The sequence below is a fragment of the Lates calcarifer genome, linkage group LG6 (assembly GCF_001640805.2).
Source record: "Lates calcarifer isolate ASB-BC8 linkage group LG6, TLL_Latcal_v3, whole genome shotgun sequence".
NCBI lineage: Eukaryota > Metazoa > Chordata > Actinopteri > Centropomidae > Lates > Lates calcarifer.
In genome coordinates, this window is record NC_066838.1 from 26,568,832 (window position 1) to 26,583,304 (window position 14,473).

General features: G+C 41.9%; 1 protein-coding gene across 1 annotated transcript; it reads right to left on the reverse strand.

Annotated features, from left to right (window-relative positions):
• Nucleotides 1-4,131: 4,131 nt before the first annotated feature.
• Nucleotides 4,132-14,108, reverse strand: snx21 (sorting nexin family member 21). The gene is made up of 6 exons (XM_018665803.2): nt 13,906-14,108; nt 11,857-12,183; nt 11,570-11,766; nt 10,814-10,955; nt 10,563-10,728; nt 4,132-8,878 (listed from the first exon to the last, which is right to left on the reverse strand). Exons 2-6 carry the CDS (start codon nt 12,149-12,151, stop codon nt 8,374-8,376), a joined length of 1,305 nt encoding a protein of 434 aa, XP_018521319.1. The 5' UTR covers nt 12,152-12,183; nt 13,906-14,108; the 3' UTR covers nt 4,132-8,373.
• Nucleotides 14,109-14,473: the final 365 nt, after the last annotated feature.

A 14,473-nucleotide genomic window follows, 5' to 3' on the forward strand; every position in this document is an offset into this window, starting at 1 on the left:
CGTAGATGTTAGTGTCCGATCAACTGTTAGCATAAACCAGACTTATTGTTACAGTATAAACCTAGCATGCTAACTCATGATTAGCACAGAACAAGCATGTCCAGGTTTGCCCAAAGAATTATCAGTGTTAAAGTCAGTGTGTATGTTTTTTTCACAGACAGGACTTTTAATGATTTGCTAGAGTTTAAGAGAAAAAAAAGTGAATTAACACCTCAGTGGCCAAATGGAAGCCAAATTTCATGACTGTGATTCCTCAAAACATTTTGAGATGTGTTGCCAACTTCTTCGGAATTGAAGTTTTTTTTTTTTTTTAGTACTGGTTATATTCTATGTTTTTCTTCTTGTCAACAAATCCCATGATTCAAAATTAACTGAGTCACCTAAAACTTACCGTGTGTGTATTCAGAAGATACTGACCTGTAAAAAACGCGCACATAGTTCGTCTGTGCAGCACCTTATTACGATCCACAGTTACGTTTTGAGTGTCAGTTAACAGCGTTAGGGAAGGTCGTGGGTGGATGTGTCAACAAAACACAGAGGAGACCGTTGTTCAGTCCCGGTTTGAACCCAGACCATTGTTTGTCAGTGTCTCCACGCCAGTTAAATCCACCGTCTTTTGCTAACCCTAACCAAATGTTAACTGAATGTTTATTTCTATTGCCATGGCGACGAAGCTCCGGTGAGTCTGCACGTTAAGCTTGTTAAACCAGTGACGCCTACCGCTGGTACCATATATACAAGGACAGAGCCAACAGTATGTCGGTCCATCAACAAAATCTCACAGTGGAATGAAACATGTAACGTAAAGTTCAACACTACAAAATATTCCAGATATTCTCAGCTCACTGCTCAGTGTGATGTGTTGGGAGCGGTGAATGAGAGAATGAGGGAGTGACTCTGGACACTGCCTCAGGTCTTTTCATGAGATTTGTTGACAGCTTGAGAGACAGAGAATAACTCCAGCCTTCTCCTTCATAACTGACTCCTCGGAGCGTTCTGCAGACCTGGCAAAACTTTGTAATGTTTACTTTTGTTTTACATGAGGAGTTGATCTGAGAGGTTATCCTTTAAAGAATATCTAAAGGATAAATCTTTGCTTTACGACTTAAACATTTTGTTTTTAGAATGAATATTACAAAGTAAAATCAAAATGCATTTCTTTTTTCAGAAACTGTTTTCCTACAGTTAAGGTTATAAAAACAGTGGAGAACTTGTGATTATGTTTTGTGAACCTGGTCCTGACTCTGTGTCTTGAAGGGCTGTGTGCAATAATCTGTAACGTCTTGTGCTCAGGTCTGTGTGATGTCAGGGAGGGAGTTTATGTTCGTGTGATGAGCTCATGATGATACAGGAAGGGTTGTACGACTGGTGTGACAGGACGATATAGACTTTTGTATTTTCTGTTTGCGTTTCCATGAACCCTGTGACCTGACAAATGTATCTGAACATTTCCATACTGTCCCGAAGGAGATTATTGATGGAGGTTTGGTGGATGTCATCGCCCACAACTCAAGTAAAACTGTCAGTAAACTGTGCAAGTTTAAAAATTCTTGGTGTGAGTTTAGCTCCAGTCATTTAGTATTGCACTTTTAGGCCCCTATCTGACACAAAGCGGGGCCAAGCATGAGGCAAATGTCTTTACTAGTTTCAGATCCTATATTTCAGAGGACGTTATACTCTGAGTAAAATAATGTGTAACATTAGTGGAGTGTTCCTCTTGAGTCTGGATGACAGCTGCCATCAATAATAATGATTAAGTTGGGTAATAATATACAGTAATTATCTATAAACGCCATTTGATCAAATAATTCCTTCTGGTGTCAGATTTTCAAACACAAGTGGCCTAGTTTGAACTGTGATGTTGAAATAATGCTGTTTTATGTCATTTAATAGATAAACAGGAGAGGAATTTTCTTACACTTTATTTTACAGGTCCAATATTTCCTAATTTCTTTTAAAGTTTCCAGGAAAACAAATCATGTAGTTTGGTTTTAATCAGAGGAAAAATAGATTAGAAATAAATTAGAATTTACAGACTCACAAAATAAAGTGTTACCACATTTTTAATGTGAGCTTAACTCTCAAAAAAAGTTTCCTGAACTATGACATTTGGTGCTAATTATAAGGAGACAGGAGTTTTCTTGCAATAAAATAAATATCAATTACTTATTACTTTATTAATGGAAACTTTATTCTGCATACACGCTCAAGATTATTTTGGCTCGTTCTGCTGATCTACTTCTGGTTTACTGTAATTGGAAGTAAGAAATAGGAGAATCTGTTTTAATATCATTTGCACCAAATCTTTCCTGGAAACGTCACTGGAGATTTCTTCAACTTTAGTTTTTATTTGTTTTGACAAATCAGCACAGATACGAGTCAAGTGAAGTCACTTCTCTCTGAATACTGAGCTGCTGAACAGATAGACTGCTTGACCTGGAAACATCCCTGAACACCCCAGCTCTGATATTTGGAGAAACAATGAGAATCAACAGTTGGTGTAGACGAGACTCTACTGCACCAACCTGATAGATTGAGTCTGAGAGGACAGCTGGGTCTGAAAATCTAATGCAGCTCTGGTGAATCCAAGCGTGAAAGGAAAACAGACGCAGTTCAGGGCTCTGGGTCTGGATCCGAGTCGTGCTCAGCCACAGATAAAATGGTCTAACCCCATGGAGAGCTAAATTAGTGGTGGTTGTTCAGTTCCAGGAGGGAGGTGTTAAATTCCTGATGATCCCTGAGTTAACAGTACGAACTGTGACGTTTAAGACAAGATGAACAACTGGTGAAGTGTTAATGCAGACTACACAGCTATACAGAGGCTGACTGATAAGTTGGAGTTAACCTGCATGAATAGTTCAGCTCTCTGATTCTGCAGTTTGAATTTAATCTTTGGTGGTTTTTCTGTTTCAGTCTTTAATCTGTGTTTTTTAAAAACTGTGTAAGAACTGTAATGACGATGTTTTACCTTGTGAGCCTTCACCTGCAGGCGGCCATGTTTTATTAGAAAGTCACCGTGAGCATTGACTGACAGCACTCAGAGTGTGGACGTAACACTCTCCACTGACAGCTATGTTGGTGCTTCAGTCCTGCTCCGTGACCGTTGCCATAGCAACTGGTGTTTCTACGGCAGCTGATGTCTCAGCTCTTGGCCCTGTCACCATGGTGATGTTTTGTGGAGGACGATGGGACTTATTTACAGCTAACACTCGTCAGCTGAGCAGAGAAGAGAAGCAGCAGCAGCAGCGACATTAAAACCACCTGGACCAGACTCTGAGCCCAGATCTGTTTCCAGCACCGTCCTGTGGATCCTGAACTGATCCTGAACTGATCCTGAACCGACCTCACCGCCACACAGACAAAGCAACGGATGTGATATATTTTCTCATCTCTCATCAGAGAACTGCGCAAAGCCTCTGTTTGTTCATCTACATCTGACCTGAGGAATCTGAAAGTAAAGTGCGTCATCTCTCAGCCATGAGCTGAAGCAGCAGCAGCAGAGCGACCTCTGCTGGTGAACAGGTGCTTGTACCACTGCTGATCACAGACCAGCTCAAACTGCAGCTGTAGGAGAAAAATAAATCACAGCTCTGTAGAAATTCAGCTCAGCTCAGAGGTTAACAGGCAGAGTTTCATATCAACTGAATATTTTTATAACTGAAAACAAACTGTAAGAATTTTTCCTCCTCAGGGATAAAATGTGACTTTTCCTTTCAGTTTCTTATAGCTTCTAGTTTTTAGCAAACATTATTTAAACAGGAGGGAATGTTGCATTTGTTAAACATGTGACCTGACACTTCTGGTTAAATTATAAGAACAAGAGATGAAAACATCTGGTTCATCAATAAACTGTCAGAAGTACAAGAAGCTTGTGGCGACTTTCAGTCAGAAACATCCAGTCCAAGATTAAACTTCTAGTTTTTAAAGACACTCTCCAAATCACAATGGCAGATAAAACAATACTGAGACAAATGGAAGGAACAATAATGGTAAATCTACAGTTTGGCTGAATGATCCAGGAGACTCGTGTTTCTCTGCTGAGGAACTTCATTAACAGTAAAGTGGCCAGTGTTACAGCTCTGAGATCAGCTGCTGCAAAGGTCCAAAAATGAAGACAGAAGAAAAGAGAGATGTATTTCTAACAAATTTATTCCATAAAATATACTTGAAAATATACTTGCACATAGCTCTGTGAAGCAGTGATGCTACAGTTAAACAGGCAGGCTGCGTTTCCACCAGAGGACAGCTCAGAAATCACATCGTTCATCTCAACAGGTGAATGTGGAGTTTGGAAAAAGACGTTGTGTTTCTGTCACTGAGATCTGTTCTGAAATAAACAGCTTTTCAAAAAAATAAAGAAAGATGAAAATCTCTAAAGTGACTCTTTAAACAAAAACACCTCAGAGTTAATAAGGATTTCACAAACATGCAGCAGTAAAATGAAAACAGTTTCTATCTGTAAATAATCTCTATGATAATCTAATTAAGATTGTTTTCACATTTCATTTATTCATCAATCAGCTGAAGGTTTCTGTTTTCACAGCTGTGTGGTGGGAAAATGTTGGATGTTTGCTTCAATATTAAACGGACTGAGACTGAAAAGGTCCCAGATTGAATCGAACCGTCGCAACAAAACCTCCACATATCCTACACATTGTAAACTGTTAACTGGAACTCTGGTGATAAAAAACTAAATGCGCGGTGACCTCTGTGAACTCGTGAAGGAGCAGCTTCAGAGCCGTGAACAAAGTGATTAATATGATATGAGAAAAAACTGTGAAATGTAAACAATATGATCACATGACTGAAATAAGAAGACTTGAGATAATCTCCAAATATAAAGTAAGGCTAAGGAATTATTATATATGTCTTTGTTTTTTTGTCTGATGATGAACAAACTGTTGATAAAAAGTAAAGCAGAGGAGAGTTTATTTATTTAGTGTGCTGATTATTTTTCTTTAAAAACGAGGGACTAGTTTTTATTTCCAGTTACTGCCTCATGTTGCTCTGAGATGCAGAGATGCAATAACATACAAAAATGTCAAATCAGCACATCTTTGTTCAATTAAATGCAGCTTTGATCATCGTTATGTTTTCACTTATTGTGATAAACTCTCTCTGGGTTAGAAGATTATTTGTGGGCGTCAGGTGTGACGGGAATCAAACTAAAAACCAGGACGTGAATTTATCGCCTGTTATTACCAGAGGAGCTACGGAGCCTCAGAGCGACAGCAGGAGAGGAAAAGTGTCTAAAACATAATCTGGTTAATGTGGTTTGAGTTTCTTGGTGGAAACTGGAGGAGTTTTATGTTGTTCTCTACAGCAGCGTTAAGTCTCTGTGAGTCAAATGTCAAAGTCTTTTCACGTGAAACTAACAGTCGTTCCTTACGTACGTAACAACCTCAATGAACAGAAGGCTGAATCCATTAATTCCAGGTTTTCCAGGACCTGGAGAATCTGCGTCTCCTACAAACGGACCTGATTGTAACATGACTGAGCTGCTGCTTCACACAAAACCTGAAAAGGTCACGAGCTCTTTAAAGAAAAAAGTGAGTTTTCATTTAAACCTACATGAAGTGTCATCACACCAAGAAATAAAGATGATAGTGATACTGAGGAGTGAAACCCACTTTTCCTCCCCAACAGCCGCTGACTGAAGCAAACGAACACTCAGATAAAACAAAAACCAAAGCTAAGAACTATTCCACTGTAAACAGAATGTGGAGCAGAAGCAGGAAATGACAGATCTGCTGCTCATAGTAAAGCTGAATATAATGTCTGTGTTACCTGTAACTGTGCATAATATTGTACTTGTTTCATGCGTTTATTTGAGTTTGTCTCATGCAGCTGAAAAACGAAACTCTGACATCCTGACTGTTGTAAAGACTGGAGCCCAGTCAGCAGCTTCATATGACGTTACCACAGGATTAGTGCAGAAATCTCTACATGTGCATAGTCTATAATGTTTATAGTCATTCACTTTATTGGTCTGATTTGATGCGTTTAATATTTCCCTGTGTGCTAACTCATTCATGAGCTAATAACTTTGTCTCGTCCCTTATTAATCACTCTTTAAAAACCTCCTTCCTTTCTAAAACTCTCCACCAATCACATCTGTCCCACGCTTCTTTTCCCCCTGCTGCTGTAGAAATCAGCTCTTCACATCTATTTTTGTCGCTTATCGTCAGTCATCCACTCCAGGACACTACAACCACTAGAACCACCGGTCTCCATAGCAACCAAATCCACGCATTCATCGCTGAGAAAGCAGCAGAATTTACCTTGAAAACAGAGTGAGTGCTGACGTGGACAGGAGACGCTGTGTGGGGGGTCAGCTGACGGCTCCATCAGGGCCCTCCTGAAGGTTATTAATGCCTCGGTAACAGCTGATCATTAACTGGCCACAGGCTGCAGGTGATCCCTGCCTTTTTAAAAAGTGCACTAAGAAGATTTTGTTCCTCAGATCTAAACGAAAATCTTCATCGCAAAGTGAGAACGTATTCAGAGTCTGTCTGAAAGTTCACAGTGAAGAGTGACCGACCTCTTTCTGGTTCAGCCACAGACGCCACAAACAGCTCAGCGTCGTTCATCCGTTCACCGTGTGACAGCGACGACGACTGTCTGCTGAGCAAACCACAGCTGAGCACACGTGTCACTGAAACACTAATAAAATATTTCATTACTAACTGTACAATAAATCAGGCATTAATAAATGACTGTACAAATTCATTAATCTATCTAAATGACTCCTGATTAAAATATAAATTCTAATTCAGTTTGTGAATCCAGATATTTAAATTTTGGGGCCTTTTTCTTTCTTCCTTTGACAGAGGTGAGGACAGAGACGGTGAGGACAGAGACGGTGAGGACAGAGACGGTGAGGACAGAGACGAGACACTGATCTCCCTTTCCTGTAGTATTGTGCTCTCCCGTCTCTCTCTCCTCTTCTGTCTCTTTCTGCAGGTATTTCTGCCTCTGGAGCTGTAGAGTCTGATCTGTGATGACAAGTCTCCTGCTGCTCCTACAACTCCACTCAACACCTGCTGCTACAATTAGACATTACTTATACTGCTATTAGTTGTATTGTTAGCAGTTAATACTTTAATTATCACTACTATCATTACTACTGCTGTAATAAGGGTATCACATTACATTATTTTTTACTGTTGCTATTCTCTTCTGTGAACAAATGTATTAATGCCTCGTTATTGTAGCATTAGTTGCTAATTAATTAATCACTTTATTTCTGTGACACCTGTGGTCCTCCGTACTCTGTGGAGTTTCTCGCCTGTAATGGTTTTGTTTGTCTCGTTCACGCTGGATTAACTCAGCTCGACCAATCAGCTTCTACTGACTCACGTTCTGAAAAGGCACTCAACTAACAAATGTAACAGAAAAGATAGAAAAGAACTGAGACTGTGATTTCTCCTTCCTCTGCATCTGTCCCTAAACCATAACAGTGTTTCAGTTCTACTCTAAGTGCCAGGATGATCTGTAAATGCCTTTGTTTTTTAAAATAAATAATTCTTCCCTTTATGAACTGTTGTGGCTCATCACAGCTGAGAGCAGCTCTTAGACGTCAGTGAACAGGTTCAAGGCTTTAGACTGAACAGATGAAGGATGCATAGAACAACAGAGCGCTACAACCACTGTTAGGAAGAGGAAATAAATTATTACGTTTGAGAAGAACGTCTGAATATTTTGAGAAAAACTGAGTCGTAATATTTTCAGACCACAGCGGTTTCATTTATCTGTCACACTTTTATTGTTAAATCTACTGTTCAGATTCTGTTCTTTCACTGCTTTAATATTTCATTCCTCTTATTTATTAAAGTATATAAATAAAGAATCTTGAATCTATGTAAGTGACACTGCAGGAACATAGAAACTGTCTGGAAATGCTGAGACATTCATATATAATTCAATTCATTTACTTTAATTCTTGAAATATAATGACCTTTTCTTTTTTCTCTGGTTATATGAAGATGGTTTTTTTTCTTGTTTTCACAAACTACTGCAACTTTTCTTGTAATATTGGGATTTTTCTCATGAATATGACCTTATTTATTGAAATAGAATGACTTTTAAATACTTTTTAATACTGTGACTTCTCCTTGAAATATTAAAAGTAAATATTCACATTGTACATTTTAGTTTTACCAAATTGTATTATTACGATTTTTCCACATTTTTATTCAAATTACAATTTTCTTTTCTTTCGACGTCACTTTCTTCTCAAAATATTTTGACTTTCTTCTCGAAATATTTTTTTAATTATGACTTTACTCCCGAGACGCTGTCATGACATATTTGTTTTTATCTGAGGGCTGAGTGGGCCTGACACTGATTGTACTCTGCAGTGTGTGCGTTGTGTTAGCCCTCCCCCTCGCTCTCCTGCAGGTTGTGTTTTACCAGAAACTCTTTGACGGTTGGCTGATTGTCTAGCCCCGCCCACTGCTCCTCCAGGTGCTGCAGGAGCTCCTCCCACTGCCGTTTGTCTTTTCCTGTCTGCCACGACAACCGAACCACCGCCCGCAACAACGGCAACAGGAGGGGGTGGGGCCTGTTGGCATGTGGGTGTGGCACATCAGTCTGTGGGAGGGGCTTATCCTCGAGTGGGAGGGGCTTGTCCTCTGTGTTAGTCTGAGTCTCAGGCGGGGTCAGGACACGGAGGGCGAGGTCGCAGTGATCCCGAGCCTCCTCCAGCTGGTCCACTTCTTGGAAGCAGCACGACAGCCCCACCAGAGTGAAGAACCAATGGGAGGAGGCCGGGGGCGGGGCCTGAGCCTGGCTGTCGTAGTAACTTGCCCAGCCCAGTTTATGTTGCAGTCTCTTGGCGTTGAGCAGCGGACCCAAGGCCTCCTGGTAACGTCCCACCCTCAACGAAACAAGACAAACTCAACTCTGAAACACTGAAGCTGCCAAACACTGGAGCTACGACTCTGCCCACACTGACCTTTAACCTCTGACCTCATTCATTTATCAGAACACGTCACAGAGGTGGAGCAGAGAGCAGAAGAAAGGACACAGGGAGAGAAAGAAAATCAGCAGCAAGACACTATTTAAAAAAATTATTTTCCAGGAAAGTTGTGGCTGAAATTACACGTCAGGGGGTCAGCGATTATAATTTAGTTTTTATATTCCTGACTTTCCTTTTAATTTCAAATGAAAGCCAGAAATTCATAAAAACAGCTGTTTTGCATCAATTGTTTCAGCTGCGCTCGGTCATTGGCCCATGAGGCGTTCAGGCGCTCTGCCCAATCCAGGGCCATCAGAGCGTTACATCAGTTCCACCCGTATGATTTCATCTTTACCTCATCCTTGAACAGGGTCTGGTATCTGCAGGATTTTATTGATGTCATTTGTCCAGTACATTACTGCCTCTTACTGCCTGTGGGGTCACTGTGTAAGAAACTTAAGGCCAGACTTTGAAAGGACTCACTGCTGCCACAGGTACTGAGAGGAGGTCCCATCATTAAAGTCTACATAAGACGTGTGGTTAATTAGGCCAAACTGTGACATACAGAACAGCTCACTTTCACTTTCAGCTCATTAATAAGAACTCAGAACAGACAGGCTGTGGCTGAAGACGACGCCCTCCTGCATATTCAAATCACTGAGGATTAAATTACACTTATGGCAAAAATGTAATTTTAGTGTGTTTCTTTCTCTCTGAGGTTAGCAGTGCAAACACAGACGCCGAGACAGAGAAAGGAGAAGCAAAAAAAAGGAGACACGACTGGATGCGAGACAATAAAAAACCAAAACCATGTTCTCCTTTCTGTTTAAGTCTCACAGGTTTCTTCAGTACCTCAAGAGGAACCAACCTTTTTACTGGTTCAAAACCTGCCCCCTTCAGAACCAATACCCAGAGCTGTTTTAGTCCCAGCTCTGTTCAAAGGATAACTCTGGTCATTTTGAGCCAGGGCCTTATTTTCCATGTTGTTGGTGTAAATCGTTGACAGGAACAAAAAGCAACTGTCCACATCAAAGTCTGTCCACTAAAGATCCTGTTTTTACCACTGACAGACGCAGAGTGTTATAAGTGTCTGACAACATGATGATAGGATTCCTACAGACAGAGCTTTTATTAAAGAGCAGGATCCTTTTTATTTAACCAGAAACATCTGTGTATATCTCTACCAGACTCCATGAGAATTTAACAGAGCAGAACACAGGAGCTGCTGGAATACCACTGCCTCCATCTGTTAGTGTGTGTGTGTTACTGTGGGACTTTCAGTGGTGGAAGAAGTAATCAGATACTTTACACACATAAAAGTACCAAAGATTTTTGTCCATATTAATCATTTACAGAATCATGGGAAAATAAAGCCCAGGTTCAAATATATGTTCATAGTTAGGGTTCATACCCTAACCCTAACCCATGAGTTCATATAAACCTGACTGTATTCACTTTATAATGTTATAAAACTGAGCAAATGCACGTGCTTCAGAATGTGTCACAGGTAACATGGATATTACAATTTAACACAGTCCCCTCATTAAACACTGTGATGTTTAGATGAGTTTAAAAGTGTGGTTTGTGTCAGTGTGTTAGTTACCTGATGAGCAGCTGTGCAGTCTGCAGGTCTGTCAGGTAGAAGAACTGTCGGACGCACAGCGCCCCCCGCAGGGTGGACAGCGAACACAGGTGAGACAGGTACTGTTCAAACGCCCGGCTCCGCTTGGCGATCGTCTCCGCCGTGAAGTTCCTCCGCAGCTTCTTCCCTGCAGTGATCACAACAGGTGGTGAGGTTCCAGTGTTTTAGCAGGAAACAGGAAACAGAAACACCTTCAGAAAACCACGACTTACGTGGGAAACAGACGCGCTCCATCTGGTCTCCGTGGTTACGGCGCAGCGTGGCATGAAGGCGCTGGAAATCAGAGTATCGGCGGGTGATTATGGCCGGAGTCTTATCGCTGCCGCCGGACTGGATCACATGGATGGTGTACAGCTGGAGGGAGAGACAGACACAGGCCAACAGCTCAAACAACAGGATGAAACTCTATTTTACACCACGCTGGGCTTTTCACTCGTATTGATGGATGCAGAAAATGGAGGTTTGCGATCTTTCAAAAGTCTCTTTTATGTCGACTTTAGGCCGTCCAAAAAGGTCTGTCTGGACATGAAGCTGCGAGTGCAGACTGATTAATGTTTGCTGAGGTGGTGCATTCATGTTCAACAGTAAAAATGACCTTCAGATTTCAGAATTTTCTCAGTGATAAAACCTTTTGTTTGAAAACATCTTCACTTTAACGTTAGTGCGTACAGCTCTTGGCATTTTTTCATAGTGTTTTGGATTATTCCAGAAAATAAACAGTGAGCAGCTAAAGTTTCTGATCCTTCAGGTTTAGTTGATCAGATCATCTTCACAGATGAACACCACTGTTCTGATGTTTGAAGTAAGAAGCTAATGTTAGACTATAGACCAACTTTGGGACGAGGGAACAGGAAGTGCTAACATGCTAACGTGCTAAGGTACATCCTGGTTTACGGATCATTCCTGTGGCTCTCTATGAGTAGCCTTCCCTCTTTTATTATTCCCTGTCACCTGGTATTTGAACTCACCACATATTTTGAGGAGCCGTCCTGCACCACGCTGGCGTCAGTGACCTCAAACAATAAGCTGTCAGTCAGCCGCCGCCCGGAGGAGACGGGACTTCCTCCTCCGAGTCCACGCAGGCTCCTCCAGCTCTCCTGAAGCTGCCGGGTCAGCAGGGAGGAGGGGGAGGGGCCCACAGGGGAAACACCGACAGGACTGGTATCTGCACGGGACAGGTGAACGGACGGGTCAAGTCAGTGTGTCAAGTATATACATGCATATGTCGACATCAGGGCTGTTTTCACCATCTCACCTGTGCTGCTGAGCCCCTCCTCCATCGACTCTCCCAGGAAGTCGGAGTCGCTGTCCAGCCCCGACCCCTCGCCCTCCGCTCCGTCCTCCAGTCCTCCTCCTCCTCCGCTGTCGAAGCACAGCGTCCCTCCGAGCCGATCAGTCACACACTCCTCCTCCTCGACCAGCTCCGCCTCCCAGCGGTCCTCATCGAACTCCTCCTCTTCCTGTCCACCTCCTGCTTCCTGCTCGGTTCCCGCCCCCTGACCGTCTTTAAACAGCGAGCGTTTCAGACGGTCCAGCAGCCGGGACGCCATGACGCTGCCTGGCCACTGCGGGGGGAGGGGGGCTGAAAAAACAACAGGGGAACAGAAAGCCAGACTTTTTAACAGTCGTTCACATAAACAGTTATAAGGTCATTAATCAGCAAGCAGCTGATTGGTTTAAAACTCTCCAGAATCCAGGTCACTGAAGAACTGCTTGGTCACATCTGAGCTCCACAAACACACTGATCTACATCCCAAAAACAAACCGGTGGGAGACGGCAGCGGGGCTGAGTTGGCTCCAGTTACGGAGCTGGCGGCCTCTCTGAATGGAAATCATGTCACACATTAATAATGCAGCGGCTCGCAGAGTCAGCCCGAAGCCAGGAAAACAAAACGCACGGCGAGGCTTCGGCCTGCAGAGCTTCATCAGGATCCTTCAGTGTTTAACTCGTCAGGTGTCTCAGTTAAAGGAGAGCAACACCCATTAACACGGTTTCCTAATAAATTATTAATGAACTGCCTTTATTTGAACAGTACAGCAGCTTTCATGCACAGGTAGCTCTGTGAAGGGGAAAGACTAATTTACTTCATTTTATTTTTATTATCTTATTATTATACGGAGCAGTTGTTGGTCTTATTATTCCGTCTTATCTATTATTTATTTGTTTGTTTTACTTGTGTTTAGTTATGTGTAATGTTGTTTTGTTACACTATCCACATAGTTCTATTTCATGTGCAGCCCACTGTGCCTCCACCTGGAATGAATTTTATTTACTTGCTTAAGAAAATACACTGAATTCATGTGTATTTGTAATTTCTTCTTTTAGTAAAACATTCTAAATCCTAGGTTTATTATGTGGGGAGGAGTGGGTTAGGTGGGGAAAATGCTGTGTAGTATTTTAAATTTCTTATATACCATATATATATATATATCCGTATATATACCATTTAAATTTTAATAAAAGAGTTTTTATTAAATAAGATTTAGGGTTAGAGTTCATTAATAAGAGCTGTTTAATTAATAAAGACTTGACCCAGTAAACAGTTATTAGATCTGTGATACATTTAAAACTGCTGTTCTAAATCCAACTGACAAATGGTGACAAAACTGAACCACGTTTCCTCCCGAGTCTTCAGCTGCTACAACCATATGATAAAATAAAACTTATATTTTTCAGATCCTGGGCCCATTTAACTTCAATCTAAACCCTCCTGAATTGTAAAACAAATAAAGAAAAGTAAGGAGAGGGAGAAATTGGATTTTTATGAGGCGTCCGTGAAGGCAACAAACTGATCAGTTAGACGTTTGCTGGTTAACACCCAAATTCAAAATAAATAACTTAAACTACACAAAAACACTAATAATACATAATTAATGTGCTGTGGAGGTAACTGCTAACACGGTTAGCTCAGTACACAGCAGAAGAAAGTTACCGAACAAGCGGAGGTTTATATTTTAATCTTTAAAGTTTATAAGTTAATCGCTGATATTAAACGTTACCGACGGTTACTGAGCTAACTAGCACCGCGGCATTTGGACAACTCACCCCGAGCTCGAAGCTAACTCTAACGGCTACAGCCGATCCATGTCAACACGGTAAATATAAAGTTTAATCCTCCAGCTCGCAGTTTAAACCCGGACTGTCCCGTTTCTGTCGCTGACTGAATGAAAGGGGCTGTGGTGCTAACGGCTAGCACCGTTAGCTCACATCACAAAGTTAGCGAAGCAAGCTAACAACTTTATTTACACTCAGTGAGTTGATGTTTACTGGTCCGTGAATCGCTCTGAGGTCCCGGTAACTCACCCCTGAGGCTGGAGCCTGACTGTCCCGGCTCCTGTTAATCCATCTCAGCGGGTAGATGTGGTGGTTTGAAGCTCCGGGTCTGGACCTGAGGGGGCTGCGGGACCCGTCCTGTTGGTGCTCCTGGGGTTCACACACACACACTCACACGCAGCTGACCGACTGTATCCTGATTCCTGACACTATCCCCGGCTGCAGCCTGCAGGAGGAGGCGGCTCCGAGGTCCGACACCCGCCATATAAGGCCATGCACTGCTGCACCCTGCCAGAAGGGGGCGGTAAGTTTCTGCAGTGATCACAACATGTGCACCTAGAAAAAATGTATATTCTGTTCATTTTTTAAAAGTTAAAGAGCTAAAAACAACTTCTGCAGCAAACAGACATTTTAAATGACTCTTCCCTCAAATGTTAATGCACTGTTGCTTTTTATTTAACAGACTTAAATACATAAAACAGGAAAACAGTAATTGTAGCATGTGTAAAAGGGAGGGGAGGACTGCTTTGGGGCTTTGGTTTTTGTGACTAAGGAAACTGCACAGACAGAGGGATGAATGGATTCAAATTCTGGATGC